The 14,216-nt window shown below is 46.0% G+C and overlaps 2 protein-coding genes across 23 annotated transcripts in view; one reads left to right on the forward strand and one right to left on the reverse strand.

Moving 5' to 3' along the window:
* Window positions 1–14,216, forward strand: part of PABPC1L (poly(A) binding protein cytoplasmic 1 like) — a 50,205-nt gene that overhangs the window by 11,530 nt on the left and 24,459 nt on the right. For 17 of the 19 annotated variants that reach the window (XR_010319288.1, XR_010319287.1, XR_010319286.1 and 14 more), the window contains exons 4-8: window positions 1,044–1,183; window positions 1,355–1,449; window positions 6,837–6,974; window positions 9,813–9,908; window positions 13,882–14,148. Coding sequence is in view for 13 of the 19 variants with exons in the window: in XM_064276117.1 (XP_064132187.1) it covers window positions 1,044–1,183; window positions 1,355–1,449; window positions 6,837–6,974; window positions 9,813–9,908; window positions 13,882–14,148 (736 nt within the window). In the remaining 6 variants the exon portion in view is untranslated. Of the gene's footprint in view, window positions 1–1,043; window positions 1,184–1,354; window positions 1,450–6,836; window positions 6,975–9,812; window positions 9,909–13,881; window positions 14,149–14,216 lie in introns of those variants that run through there. The other 2 variants (XM_010591714.3, XM_064276122.1) reach the window with 2 other exon arrangements.
* Window positions 1–14,216, reverse strand: part of TOMM34 (translocase of outer mitochondrial membrane 34) — a 44,824-nt gene that overhangs the window by 5,836 nt on the left and 24,772 nt on the right. For 2 of the 4 annotated variants that reach the window (XR_010319291.1, XR_010319289.1), the window contains 2 exons: window positions 12,329–12,539; window positions 1,183–3,460 (listed from right to left, as the gene is read on the reverse strand). The gene's annotated coding sequence lies outside the window, so the exon portion shown is untranslated. Of the gene's footprint in view, window positions 1–1,182; window positions 3,461–12,186; window positions 12,540–14,216 lie in introns of those variants that run through there. The other 2 variants (XR_010319290.1, XM_064276125.1) reach the window with 2 other exon arrangements.

The following is a 14,216-nucleotide window of genomic DNA, read 5'->3' on the forward strand; positions in this document are numbered from 1 at the left end:
CAGTAGACACAGTGATTCCACCTGCTTTCCAGCCTGCTCAGCGTGGCTGTGAAGTTTTCCTGAAGCCTTTTGTGTCGTTTCAAGGGATTTTGTGATGGGAAGGCCCGTGCCATCTTCAGACATTTAAGTGTGGCAGCATCCCCATTTCACAGATGGGAAGATTGGGATGCAGATGCTGAAGGGAATCTGCTTCTGGCAGTTCTTCCTCAGTTTTTATTTATTTTTTAACTTTTTTTTTTCCTTGTGGTAAAATATATTTAACAGAACTCCCGCAGTTTTGATTCTCAGGAGGGTTCTAGCTTTGTGAGCTGCAGTTTGCTCAAGCTTACCTTTGCCTCAGTCTCCTTCAATTTTTGGTGGCTGCTTCAGCTTTGTGCTAAATGTGCTATAGATAACCATGAAAATTTCTTATGCTTGGCTTTTGTCTTAATCTATGTTACTGTCTTAGATGTGTGTACATGAACTTGGAAATAATAGACAATCTAAAAAACTACTGTTGTATCTCAGGTCCCTGTTGCCCCCGCCCCCTTAGTAACACTGGTATGGACCCTGTGTCGTTTGCTTACTACTGCTTTCCTAATGTGCCCAGTATATATTAAATGAGTAAACCAATCCACAGGATATGAGTTCGATTCCCAGTTTTACAGGAATAAAAACTGAAGCTCAGAGAGGTTAAGTGACTTACCCAGGACTGTACAGCTAGGTAGCTGCAGATCCAGAATTCAAGCCCTCACCTTCCTGACTCCTAAGTTCATGCCCCTGCCTCCTGTGGTCTGAGCTGCCTGGAATACAGCAGGAGTTCTGTGTTATTTGTCACAAGAGTGAAGTCTCCTTGACCTTATGCTGGGGGCAAGCTCTGCAGCATAGAGTCCTGGCTGTTGGAGGGAGGTGCTTGGGTCTTGGATGTGCTCCCTCTAAAGAGATCGCCCTAGCCAGTTTCCTGATAAGGGATGTGGAGGCCTTGAGTAGGGCTGAGGGTGATGCGGGGGTGGGGAGGGAGATGGCTGATGGCTGGCAGCTGCCCACCCTGTTGTTGTTCACAGCTTCGTTGGCCACTTCAAGTCCCGACGGGAAAGGGAGGCAGAGCTGAGGGCTCGGGCCATGGAGTTCACCAACATCTACGTGAAGAACCTCCAAGTGGACATGGATGAGCAGGGCCTACAGGACCTCTTCTCTCAGTTTGGTAGGTGTGTGCCCTGAGGCCTGGGATGAGGAGGTATCATTATCTTTTCTTCCATCCCCAGGTCTGGCTGGGAGGAGGGCTACCCTCCGGCTTCCTGAGGACTCATGGGAAGGTAGGGAGACCTCCTGGGGCTTCCTCAACTCTCCATTGAGCCAGGTTGATCCTTCCCAGGGAAGCTGCTGAGTGTGAAGGTGATGAAGGACAACAATGGCCACTCCCGGGGCTTTGGCTTTGTCAACTTTGAGAAGCACGAGGAAGCCCAGAAGGTAGGAGTCTCCCTGTGACCTTCCAGGGAGGAGGCACCAAGCCAGGACTAGGAGGAATGGAGATCAGAAGCAGGGTGCTCCATCCCCCCATGGAGGGGAAGAAAGTCCCTCCTCGTCCTGGACCCAGAGGAGTGGGAGACTCCAACACACAGCCAGGGCCCTTTCTGCCTGTGATGACAAGCCAGCAGGCCTAGTCCTCCTTTGGTTGCTACTTAACCCTATCCCTACGGTTGGTTTCTTTTCATAACTCTTGGCCCATGGGAGCTAGAAGGGCCTTCGAGGTCACCCTTAACCCTTTTCCTGGTGGGATTGAGGCCAGGGGCGGGAAGTGCCATATTATTTCTTGCTTCCAGGCCTTTACAAATGCTATTTTCTCAAAACACTTCCTTTCTCTGCTTTTTAGACCAATGCAATGTAATAGAAATGTGAGCTACATATATAATTGAAATTTTTCCAGTCATTCACGTTGAAAAAGGTAAAAAAAGAAAAACAGGGAAATTCATTTTATTGATATATCATTAAACCTAATATATCCGAAATATTATCACGTCAACTTGTAATCAAGATAAAAATTGAGATATTTTACATTCCTTTTTTGTATTCATTTTTTGAAATCTGATAAAGCACATCTCGGGTTTGAACTAGCCACATTTCAAGTGCTCAATAGCTGCCTATGGCTAGCGGCGAACATATTGGATGGTGTATTGGTAGGCACCATTGAGTCAATTAGGACTCAGGGTGACCCCATGTGACAGAGTAGAGCTGCCCCATAGGGTTTTCTTGGCTGTAATCTTCTCAGAAGCAGATCGCCAGGCCTTTTTCCTGCGGAGCTGCTGGTGGGTTCAAACTGTCAACCTTTCAGTTAGCAGCCAAGTACCTAGCCATTGTACCACCAGGGCTCCTTGTCGAACAGAGTAACTTTAAACAATTCAATGCCTATGCTTTGGGTCTCAGCTTATATTTTCCCTCCTCCAGGAATCTGCCCCTTCTAGTCTTCACATGCTTCTGATGAGATGTCCTTTATCCCTCTCCATCATTAGCGCAGATCACCATGTATAAACTGAGGGCAGGGCTGTGTCTTGTTTCACTGTTAAATCTCTGATACTGTGCTTGCCAGTGGGTATATCATTTGCTGAACAAGTGAATGGTTCAGGGTCAGCTCGTTAACAGCAAAGCTGTTTCTATGGCTCTTTCTATGGCCGCCATCCTATTAAGATCATTGGACATGGAGGGTCTCAGCTATGGTGGATTTGGCTGGAAACCTGGTTCCTGCCACCATCTTGATTGTAGCCCTTTTTGCCTTGAGCACTTACCATAGGCCAGGCAGTGTGCTGCATGTCTCGCATACATTCTCATTACTATTCCCACCAATGTGGGCTCTACTGTTACTATTGACCGTATGTTATGGATAAGGAAATTGAGGTTCTACAAGGTTGCAGCAGGTACTGAGAGACAGCTGGGATTAGAATCCATGTCTTTCTGACCCCGAAGCTTTGTTCTTTACTAGACAGTTCCTTTGAAAGATAACTTCTCGCATGTCTTAGGACAAGTCGCACCTTCTCTCTAGACGTTGGTCTTCTCAGCTGTAAAATGATAAAGTGGAGGAGATGGGCAAAGCTGTAGGAGTCCACAGACTCCAAGGGCTTAGAGACTTCGATAATGACCTTTGAAGACTAACGTAGAACAGGCAGTCCAGGAGTCGGCGGAATTGCGTTTTTGGGTAGGGAGGCAAAAAGTCACCATCATGTGAAAATAGTTATTAATGTACTAATCACTTGGAAAGTCCCCTTTCAAACGTTCGTCATCACCACACCCTCACGGCACCAGTGTCTTATCCCGACCGCTGAGTTAGCGTACCTGCGGATCGACCTTCTGCTGATTTGGGCAGGTCGGTGTATGTTCAGTTCAGGAAGATGGACGGCACAGGGAGGTGGCAGATTTTGCAGAGGATGCGGGCTTTACGCGGCCAAAGCCACTGACAGACGAGGGCCTGACGGGTTAGGGCAGTTAACTGAAGGATAGAAAAACCAGCGAGGGTTAAGACACACACAGATGGTTCTAAAAACAGGAATTAAAACCCTTTTTTGTTGTTGTGTGCTGTTGGTGACTGACTCATAGCAACTCTACAGGAACAGAGGAGAACTGTCCCATAGGGTTCTCTGTGCTGTGATCCTTCCAAGAACAGATTGCGCGGGTCATTTGTTTCGTGGAGCCCCTGGTGCATTTGAACCATCAACCTTTCAATTAGCAATCGAGCATTTAACTACTGCATCACCAGGGCTCATTCATGAAAACCCTTACAGTTTAATAAAAAGGATTTTCCGAGTATCGGAATACAAGATAAACATACAAAAATCAGTTGGATTCCTCTACACCAACAAAAAGAACTTCGAAGAGGAAATCAGCAAGTCAATGCCATTTACAGTAGCCCCCAAGAAGATAAAATACTTATGAATAAATCTTACCAGAAATATAAAAGACTTATACAAAGAAAACTACAGTACACTTCTGCAAGAAAGCAAAGGGGATTTACGTAAGTGGGAGAACATACCTTGCTCATGGATAGGAAGACTTAATAAAAATGTCTATTCTAACAAAAGCGATCTATACATTTAATGCAATTCTGATCCAAATCCCGAGGACATTCTTTAATGAGATGGAGAAACAAATCACCAATTTCATATGGAAGGGAAAGAGGCCCCGGATAAATGAGTCATTACTGAAAAAGAAGAACAAAGTGGGAGGCCTTACTTTACCTGATTTTAGAACCTAATATACCGCCACAGTAGTCAAAATAGCCTGGTATTGGTACAACAACAGATACATGGACCAATGGAACAGAATTGAGACTCCAGACATAAATCCATCCACATATGAGTGGTTGATATTTGACAAAGGCCCCAAAACAGTTAAATGGGGAAAAGACAGTCTTTTTAACAAATGGTGCTAGCATAACTGGATATCCATCTGCAAAAAAAATGAAACAAGACCCATACCTCACTCCATGCACAAAAACTAACTCAAAATGGATCAGAGACCTAAATATAAAATCTAAAACGATAAAGATTATGGAAGAAAAAATAGGGACAATGTTAGGAGCCCTAATACATGGCATAAACAGTATACAAAACCTTTTAAAGAATGTAGAAGAAAAACTAGATAACTGGGAGCTCCTGAAAATCAAACACTTATGATCATCCAAAGACTTCACCAAAAGAGTAAAAAGACTACCTACAGTTTGGGAAAAAGTTTTTAGCTATGACATTTCTGATCAGCGCCTGATGTCTAAAATGTACATGATACTGCAAAAACTCAACTGCAAAAAGGCAAATAACCCAATTAAAAAATGGGCAAAAGATATGAATAGATACTTCACTAAAGAAGACATTCAGGTAGTTAACAGATACATGAGGAAATGTTCACGATTATTAGCCATTAGAGAAATGCAGATCAAAACTGCAATAAGATTTCATTTCACTCCAACAAGGCTGGCATTAATCCAAAAAACACAAAATAATAAATGTTGGAGAGGCTATGGAGAGATCGGAGCACTTCTACACTGCTGGTGGGAATGTCAAATGGTACAACCACTTTGGAAATCAATTTGGCACTTCTTTAAATTTTTTTTTTTTAAAGTTAGAAATAGAACTACCATACGATCCAGCAATCCCACTCCTTGGAATATATCCTAGAGAAATAAGAGCCTTTACACGAACAGATATATACACACCCACGTTTTTTGCAACACTGTTTACCGTAGCAAAAAGATGGAAGCAACCAAGATGCCCATCAGCGGATGAATGAATAAATTATGGTATATTCACACAATGGAATATTACGCATCGATAAAGAACAGCGAGGAATCTGTGAAACATTTCATAACATGGAGGAACCTGGAAGGCATTATGCTGAGTGAAATAAGTTGCAAAAGGACAAATATTGTATAAGACCGCTATTATAAGAACTTGAGAAATAGTTTAAACTGAGAAGAAAACATTCTTTTGTGGTTACGAGAGGAGGGAGGGAGGGACGGAAGGTGGGAGAGGGGTATTCACTGATTAGATAGTAGGTAACTATTTTAGGTGAAGGGAAAGACAGCACACAATACAGGGGAGGTCAGCACAGTGGACTAAACCAAAAGTAAAGAAGTTTCCTGAATAAACTGAATGCTTCGAAGGCCAGCGTAGCAGGGGCAGGGGTCTGGGGACCATGGTTTCAGGGGACATCTAAGTCAATTGGCATAATAAAATCTATTAGCAAAACGTTCTGCATCCTACCTTGAAGAGTGGGTTCTGGGGTCTTAAATGCCAGCAAGTACCCATCTAAGATGCATCAATTGGTCTCAGCCCACCTGGATCAAAGGAGGATGAAGAATACCGAGGACACAAGGTGATTACGAGCCCAAGAGACAGAAAGGGCCACATGAACCAGAGACTGCATCATCCTGAGACCAGAAGAACTAGATGGTGCCTGGCTACAACCGATGACTGCCCTGACAGGGAACTCAACAGAGAACCCCTGAGGGAGCAGGAGAGCAGTAGAATGCAGACCCCAAACTCTCATAAGACCAGATTTAATGGTCTGACTGAGACTGGAAGGACCCCAGTGGTCATGGCCCCCAGGCCTTCTGTTGGCCCAGGACAGGAGCCATTCCCGAAGCCAACTCTTCAGGCATGGATTGGACTGGACAAATGGGTTGGAGAGGGATGCTGGTGAGGAGTGAGCTTCTTGGATTAGGTGGACACGTGAGACTATGTTGGCATCTCCGTCCTGGAGGGGAGATGAGAGGGTGGAGGGGGCTAGAAGCTGGCAAAATGGACACAAAAAGAGAGAGTGGAGGGAGAGAGCGGGCTGTCTCATTAGGGGGAGAGTAACTGGGAGGGTGTGTAGCAAGGTGTATATGGGTTTTTGTGTGAGAGACTGACTTGATTTGTAAACTTTAACTTAAAGCACAATAAAAATTATTAAAAAAAAGAAAGTTTTCTGTGCTGCGAAATCAGACGTGACATGAAGGCTGTCGATTACACTGTCATGCAATTTGGAAAGAGTTATGCTTGCTGCTCCGTTAAAATAATCAGTGTATACTCATGGTTAGATCCTAAATCTTCAATGTGGGGTACTCTGAATTCCAGTTTCATTTTTTCAAGATGGAACCCCAATCAAATGTTTTTATCTGCATTTTACTCCGCAGTTTTGTCTCATGTTTTTAAAAAGTGGGCTCACTTTTTTAAGTGGCCCTTTTCCTGGTAGTGATTATTCTCGGTAAACAAGGCCGTCCTGGTTTACAGGTGGCCCCTCCTTGGCACTAGGGTCAAGGGTAGCATCAGAGTCAGAGCATCAGCCACGCCAGGGTAGTTACCAAGCACACTCTCCCCTTGTCACTGCAGGCAGTGATGGACATGAATGGGAAGGAGGTGAGCGGGCGGCAGCTCTATGTGGGCCGGGCCCAGAAGAGAGTGGAGCGGCAGAACGAACTGAAACGCAAGTTCGAGCAGATGAAGCAGGACCGGCTGAACCGCTACCAGGTGAGGGTCAGGCCTCCTGGTGGCAGCTGCGTCTATTTGTGGACCGCTGTGAACGTGACTCCTTTCTCTTAGCAGTCTCATTTCCTGGAACTTGGCTCAGGAGGGATCAGATGAGTAGCGGGATGCTCTTCGCTCTTATTTGTAACAGTGGAGAAACTAGATACAACCCAACTGCCCAACCACAGGGAATTGGTTGGGAGTGCTACTGCCTTTTCTGTTGGAATTACCGTGTATGGGACTGTTTCCCATCCCTAGTCCACGCTCATTAAATGCCAGTTGCCACCTCCACTTAAGGACAGCCAGAGTGCCCTATTGTTGTGTGCTGAGTTGATTCGGACTCATAGCGACCCTAAATGACCGAGTAGAACTGCTCCATAGGGGTTCCCAGTCAGTAATCTCTTCAGGAGCAGATTTCCAGGTCTTTTCTCCCGTGGAGACACTAGGGGGTCTGAACCGCTGACCTTTGGATTAGCAGCTGAGTGAGTGCTTAACTGTTGCACCATCCGGGCTTCTTCAAAGCTTCCTACGTATTTCTAGGTGCCTCTAGGAAAGTCCTAGTCTCAGATGAGAATAATTAGGCTGGTTTAATTTAGAAGTCAGACTATTGTACAGCTATTCAGTTAATACATTAAAATATTGCAGATTAGTGGTTTGACTTTTTTTCAGAAACCTGGTGGCATGGTGGTTAAGAGCTACAGCTGCCAACCAAACGGTGGCAGTTCACATCCACCAGGTGCTCCTTGGAAACCGTATGGGGCAGTTCTTTGTCCTATAGGGTTGCTATGAATTGGAATCAACTTGATGGCAGTGAGTTTGGTTTGGGTTTTTTGAGCAATGAGCTCCTTTAAAATATTGGATAAAAGTTGTAGATGTCTCATGGAGAGGTGTGTGTATATGTGTATTATGCTTTGTACGTACCTGATGGAGTCCCTGGGTGGTGCAAACAGTTGCTCAGCTGCTGATTAAAAGGTTAGAGGTTCAAGTCCACTCAGGTGCCGTGGAATAAAGGGCTAGCAATCTACTTAAAAAAATCAGCTGTTGGAAACCCTGTGGAGCCTGTTTGTACTCGGAGACACGTGGGGTAGCCATGAGTCAGAATTGTCTCCATGGAAACTGGTAAATAGATCAGATATCAGTGGCTCTCAGTGGGGTGAGGAGACATTTGGCAATGTCTGGAATTTCGGTTGCCCCTTTTAGGAAGGGTGCTGCTGGCATTGAGTAGGTCTGTACCAGCTATGGATGCTGTTAAACATCCTACAATGCACAGGACAGTCCCATAATAAAGAATTATCTGGCCCAAAATGTTGATAGTGCCAGGGTTGAGAACCCTTTGTACATACACGCACACCCTGGTTTGCACATATAACATTTTTAAGGGGCTTATAGACTTTCTTCGGAAACCCTGGTGGCGTAGTGGTTAAGTGCTATGGCTGCTAACCAAAGGGTCGGCAGTTTGAATCCACCAGGCACTCCTTGGAAACTCTATGGGGCAGTTCTCCTTTGTCCTGTGGGGTCACTGTGAGTCAGAATTGACTCAATGGCACTGGGTTTAGCTTTTTTTTTGGGGGGGGTAGGCTTTCTTACAGAAGAAGACACTTATGATGTAGCCTGTTGTGTGTTCACGTTTTTGTGTGTGGAGGCCTGGAAGGAGAAAGTCACGGTGCTGGAGCGCAGAGTTGTGCTGTGGCTAGGAGCACGGACTCTGAAATTAGACCGCCTGGGTTAGGCTTGTCCCTGCCACTTAAGGGTTGTGTCATCTTGGACATTTCACTTAACCTGTCGGTGCTTCAATTTTCTCATCTGTAAAATGGGAATTAAAGTTTTGTGAGGATTAAATATTAAGTGCGTGAAGGGTTTAGAGCGGCTCCTGGCACCAAGTATGAGTAACGTACAGTAGCCCTCTACTCCCTTATCCATGGTTTCAGTTACCTGCAGTCAACTGTGGTCTGAAAATGTTTAATGAGTAGCATGGTGAAATCTCTCACCTGCCTACTCCATCCTTCCTCAGGGACCACATTTACATAATTCTTACTACTATTTATTTAAGTCGTTCCATTTAATTATTGTTAATCTCTTACTGTGTCTGATTTATAAAGTAAACTATCATAGGTATGTATGTGTAGGTCAAAACATAGTATATGTAGGGTTCAGTACTATCTGCAGTTTCAGGCATCCATGGGGGAGTCTTGGAACATGTCCCTGCAAATAAGGGGGGATTACTGTACAATGGGAAACCCCGATGACATAGTGGTTAAGTGCTACAGCTGCTAACCAAAGGGTCAGCAGTTTGAATCTACCAGGCGCTCCTTGGAAACTCTATGGGGCAGTTCTAGTCTGTCCTGTAGGGTCACTGTGAGTCGGAATCAACTCGACAGCAATGGGTTTTTTTTTTTTTGTACTGTATGTACAGTGTGCCTGCGGTTTCTCAGCTGCCAGGCTGTGGAGTGGCAGCTCGTGCCCAGCCTCCCGCATGCCAGGAGCTCTGCCTGGGGCTGCTCCATGTCGACCGTCTGGAGAGCTATGCTCTGGCTTAGTTTCATGCCTCTGCCTGGCTGTGGGACCTTGGGCTTCCCTCTGTGGGAGCCATCTATGAAATGGGCAGAGGCTTGTGGTGAGGATAGGGTGGGCACAGGTGTCTGAGAACTGCTGGGGGACTTGGGGTGGTGGGGTAGCAGCTTCCAGGCGATGGGGTGCATGGGTGCTGTGGGAGACCGAAAACAGGAGGCCTGGCTGCAGGGCTTCGGTGCCCCTCACACTAGCATCAGCCCCCTGCCCTCCAGAATACAGCCTGGGGCTTGGAGGGAGAGGGGCGTATCTAGCAGTACCCCTTCCTTCCAGGGTGTGAACCTGTATGTGAAGAACCTGGATGACTCCATCGATGACGAGAAACTGAGGAAAGAGTTCTCACCCTATGGAGTGATTACCAGTGCAAAGGTGAGGGCCCGGGGCACCTGCAGGAGGACAGCCTTCCTTTCTGTCCTGTCACTGCCCCCACCCCCCACTACCACATGCCCAGGGGTTGATGCCATGCTGCCCCCCTGGGGCTGTGTCTGAGCCAGCTGAGCTCTTTGTCTCCTTGCATCCTTATATGAAGCTCTCTCCTGGGGTGGAGGGAGGACCAGGTTGAGGATACAGTCCCAGTCACACAGCTGGACTTATTGGGGCTCACTGTGACCTTAGTTCATTGAACAAGCATTTATTGAGCGCCTACTGTATGCCAGGCTTTAGAAATTCAGATCTGAGCATTTCCACTGACTTGTTGTATGGCCCTGGCCAGCAACAGTCTCCCTGTCTGGACCATATCTTCAGTCATTCATCCCCATTTATTGGGCACCTGCTGTGTGCCCAGCCATGTTAGGCACCGGAGATGTGACTCTGGCTGTTCTATCTAGTAGCTCTAATCTTCAGCAGCTGTCTTAACTTCAGAGCCTTCTTTATAAGATGTGGGGTGGGGCTGGACTTCCTGGATGGTTCTCAACCTTAGCTGCTCAGTAGAATCTCCTGGGGAGCTCTTAAATACAGATGTTTGGGCCAGGCAAATTGGATGTAGATCTCTGGGGGTAGGGCCTGTCATTTTATTTTTAAAAGCACCCCAGATGCTTTTTAGATGATCTAGTGTTCCTTCATTCCATACTGGGGCTCCTCCTGTCTTACAGGCCCTGTGGGAGGGAGAAGGAACAAATCAGATTGTGGTGCCTTGAGTAGCTTATAGTCTAGTGGGGAAGTCAGACAGATCACTAACTGACTTGTATTATAAGGTAGAAGGTGTGCGTACTGGAGGCAGGGCTTCCGGAGGGTGGAACAGGAGGGTGGGTTTCCTGGAAGAAGTGGCAGTGGCAGCAGCATTTGATGTGGCTGTGACTGCAGGAGGTTGGGAGTTGCAGGTAAGAATATAGAACTTTCTAAGGAGATCAGCGTGGGTGATGGGGCTGGGGACTTATGCTTCTGTTGTGATAGCTTGGGTTCTTAGGAAATTGTCTGAAGGTCTCTTGCCCATTTAATCCAAATTAAAATGTCCTTTAGGAGCCTGGTGTTTGAGGAAGAGGATGTAACATTTTGGGGGTTGAGGTCCTTTTGGAAAAAGTGACAGAAAGCTATAAACCAAAAAACAAACCCACTGCTGTCAAGTCAATTCAGAAATCTATAAGGACGTGTAAATTAAGCATCAGTAAATTTGTTTAAGTATTTCTAAAAAACTGTGAGCCCTCTTGTACTTGGTATAATACTGCGTTGGAAGCTGGGATTTTAATCAGATGTAGATCTAAATTCCAGCCCTACGATTTACTAGCAGAAGTACCTAAGGCAAGTGATGTTGCCTTTCAGATCCTGTTTGTTTTCATGTGCCATCAAGTCAAGTCCAACTCCAACTCAGAGAGAGCCTATGGGACAGGGTAGCACTGCCCCATAGGGTTTCCTAAGCTGTAACCTTTATGGGAGCAGATTGCCAGGTCTCTTCTCCCTCAGAGCAGCTGGTGGGTTTGAACGGCTGACCTTGGTTAGTAGTCAAACACTTAACTACTGAACCACCAGGGCTCTTTTTACCCACCTGTAAAGCGGGAGTAACATTACCCACCTTGAGAGGGGACCTGGGAATTCCTCGAGGGTGCCGTAAAGCACCTGCACACAGTGAGCAGTGAGATGGTGATTGTTGGAATTATTAGTGGAGTCCCTGGGTGGTACAAATGGTTAATGGCACTCAGCTGCTAACTGAGAGGTTGGAGATTTGAGTCCACCCAGAGGCCCTCCAGAAGAAGGGCATAGTGATCTATTTCAGAAAAATCGGCCATTGGAAACCCAGTGAAGCACAGTACTGTGACAATTGGTTATAATTATTAGTCACACCAAAAAACCCAACCCAGTGCTGTCAAGTGGATTCCAACTCATAGTGACCCTCTAGGACAGAGTAGAACTGCTTCAGTAGGGTTTCCAGGGAGCACCTGGTGGATTCGAACTGCTGGACCTTTTGGTTAGCAGCCTGTAGCTCTTAAGCACTGGGCCACCAGTAGTCATACAGGCGCGTGTAGTTTCATAGACTCACAGACCACTGATTAGAAACTCATTGAGACTTCTGGAATGAAGGGGATTGTACAAATCTGAATGGCTTTGAGTTGAGGCTCACCTGACGGTGTCCCTCCTGTTAATGGGCTAAACAGGTTATGAATGGGAATTTTATATAATTTTATGTTTTTCTATAATTTTGTATATATATTGCTCATATAAAATGGGTGGTTATGCAGACTTCATTAACGTATTTATAAGTGCTTGTTATAGTAAGCTCTGCATAAGTCTTAGCTGTGCTACCAGCAGACGCCCTTCTCAGAATGTTTTTTAAATGCGTAAAATAAAACTCATACCAAGACCCGTTGCTGTCGTGTCAATTCAGCTTGTAACGACCCTATAGGACAGAGTAGAGCTGCCCCACAGGGTTCCCAAGCCTGTAATCTTTACAGAAGCAGACTGCCACATCTTTCTGTCTCAAAGCAGCTGGTGTGTTTGAACTGCCGACCTTTTGGTTAGTAGCCAAGTGCCTAACCCCTGTATCACCAGGGCTCCTTCGTAAAATTCCTAGGATTAGAAAAGATAATAATATTGAAATATAATTATCAAAATACTAAAATGACAGCAGGTTTTTTTTTTATTAATGCATTAAACAATAAATAAAAAAATAGTTTTTAGCAAAGTAGCAGTTAAGTAATATTTTGAGATCTGTTAATGCTGTGAAGCTATTTTGAGATCTAATGTTGTTACATTTTTATTGTCCACATCCATAATCCAGACCTGAGTTAAAGGTTAGTGAAACTAAAGATGTCCCTCTTATTCCCATCTAAGTTCACAGACCCCCTGGATTCTGCCTGTGAGCGTCCCCTTCGGGAAATCACGGAGCCCAGGTTAAGACTTCTCGACTAGAGGGTAGCAAAAGTACAGCTTGAAAAATCATTGATTAAGAGCATGGCTTCTCATAGGCAGATATTTTTATATCTCAGCTCTAATCCTTACACACTAGAGGTAGGCCAGTGTCTTGACCCTAAAAAAGACTAAGAACCCAAAATGCAGTGTGGATCGGATCCTGAAACAGAAAAAGGACTTTAGTGGAAAAACTGGCGAGATCAAAGGAAGGCTAGAGTTTGATTAATGGCACTGTAATTATTAGCGTAATAGTTGTGTTGTACCACTGTTAATGTCGTTGTGACAAATACACCATCTGAACGTTAGGGGAGGCTGGATGAAAGGTATACAGCCACTCTGCTATTTTTGCAGCTTTTCAATAAATCCGAAATTAATTCCAAAATTTTAAAAGAAGTTATTTTAAAAGGAAGAAATAGGTTAAGAACCTCGTCCCCAAACGCCTGACTAAAGAACTTGGCTCAGTGTCTTTCGAAGGCAGTGTAGGTTTACCCGGAAGTAGTGTTGGGTTTGGAGCCCTGGTGGCTCAGTGGTTAAGCACTTGGTTGCTAACCGAAAGGTCAGCGGTTTGAACCCACCAGTGACTCCAAGGGAAAAAAGACCTGGTGATCTGTTTCCATAAAGATTACAGCCTAGGAAACCCTGTGGGGAATTCCACTTTGTCCTGTAGGGTCGCTGTGAGTCAGAATCGACTCAGTAGCATACAACAACAGTGCTGAGTTTGAGTTTTGGCTGATGTGACCCATTGGCTGGGTGACCTTGGACAGGTGACCATCTCTGGAGCCTCACTTTCCTCCCCTGTAAGGTGGGAGTGGCAGTGCATGGAAGGGAGCTGGCATGCAGTAGGCCTCAGTAAATGTGGGTTTAACAGTACATTCCTCAGTCCCAGGTTCCTCATGGGCCTGCTCAGTGCTGGGCTTTGCCTGGGGAAGGGGCGGGGGGAGCACTGCCCCAGGAGTCTCCCTTCCCCACCCCCAGCAGCCCTTGTCTTTCTTGCTTTTAGGTGATGACAGAGGGTGGCCACAGCAAGGGGTTTGGCTTTGTGTGTTTTTCCTCTCCAGAAGAGGCGACAAAGGCCGTGACAGAGATGAATGGGCGCATCATTGGCACGAAGCCGCTGTACGTGGCACTGGCCCAGCGCAAAGAGGAGCGGAGGGCTATCTTGTCCAACCAGTACATGCAGCGCCTCTCCACCATGCGGGCCCTTGGCGTCCCCCTCCTGGGCTCCTCCCAGCAGCCCACCAGCTACTTCCTGCCCGCCATGCCCCAGGTCCGCCTGCACACAACTCCCGCCACACCCCCTCCCTGGCAGCCAGGTAGAGCAGGAAGACTAGAGCT

Source organism: Loxodonta africana, chromosome 24, assembly GCF_030014295.1.
Source record: "Loxodonta africana isolate mLoxAfr1 chromosome 24, mLoxAfr1.hap2, whole genome shotgun sequence".
Taxonomy (NCBI): Eukaryota; Metazoa; Chordata; class Mammalia; order Proboscidea; family Elephantidae; genus Loxodonta; species Loxodonta africana.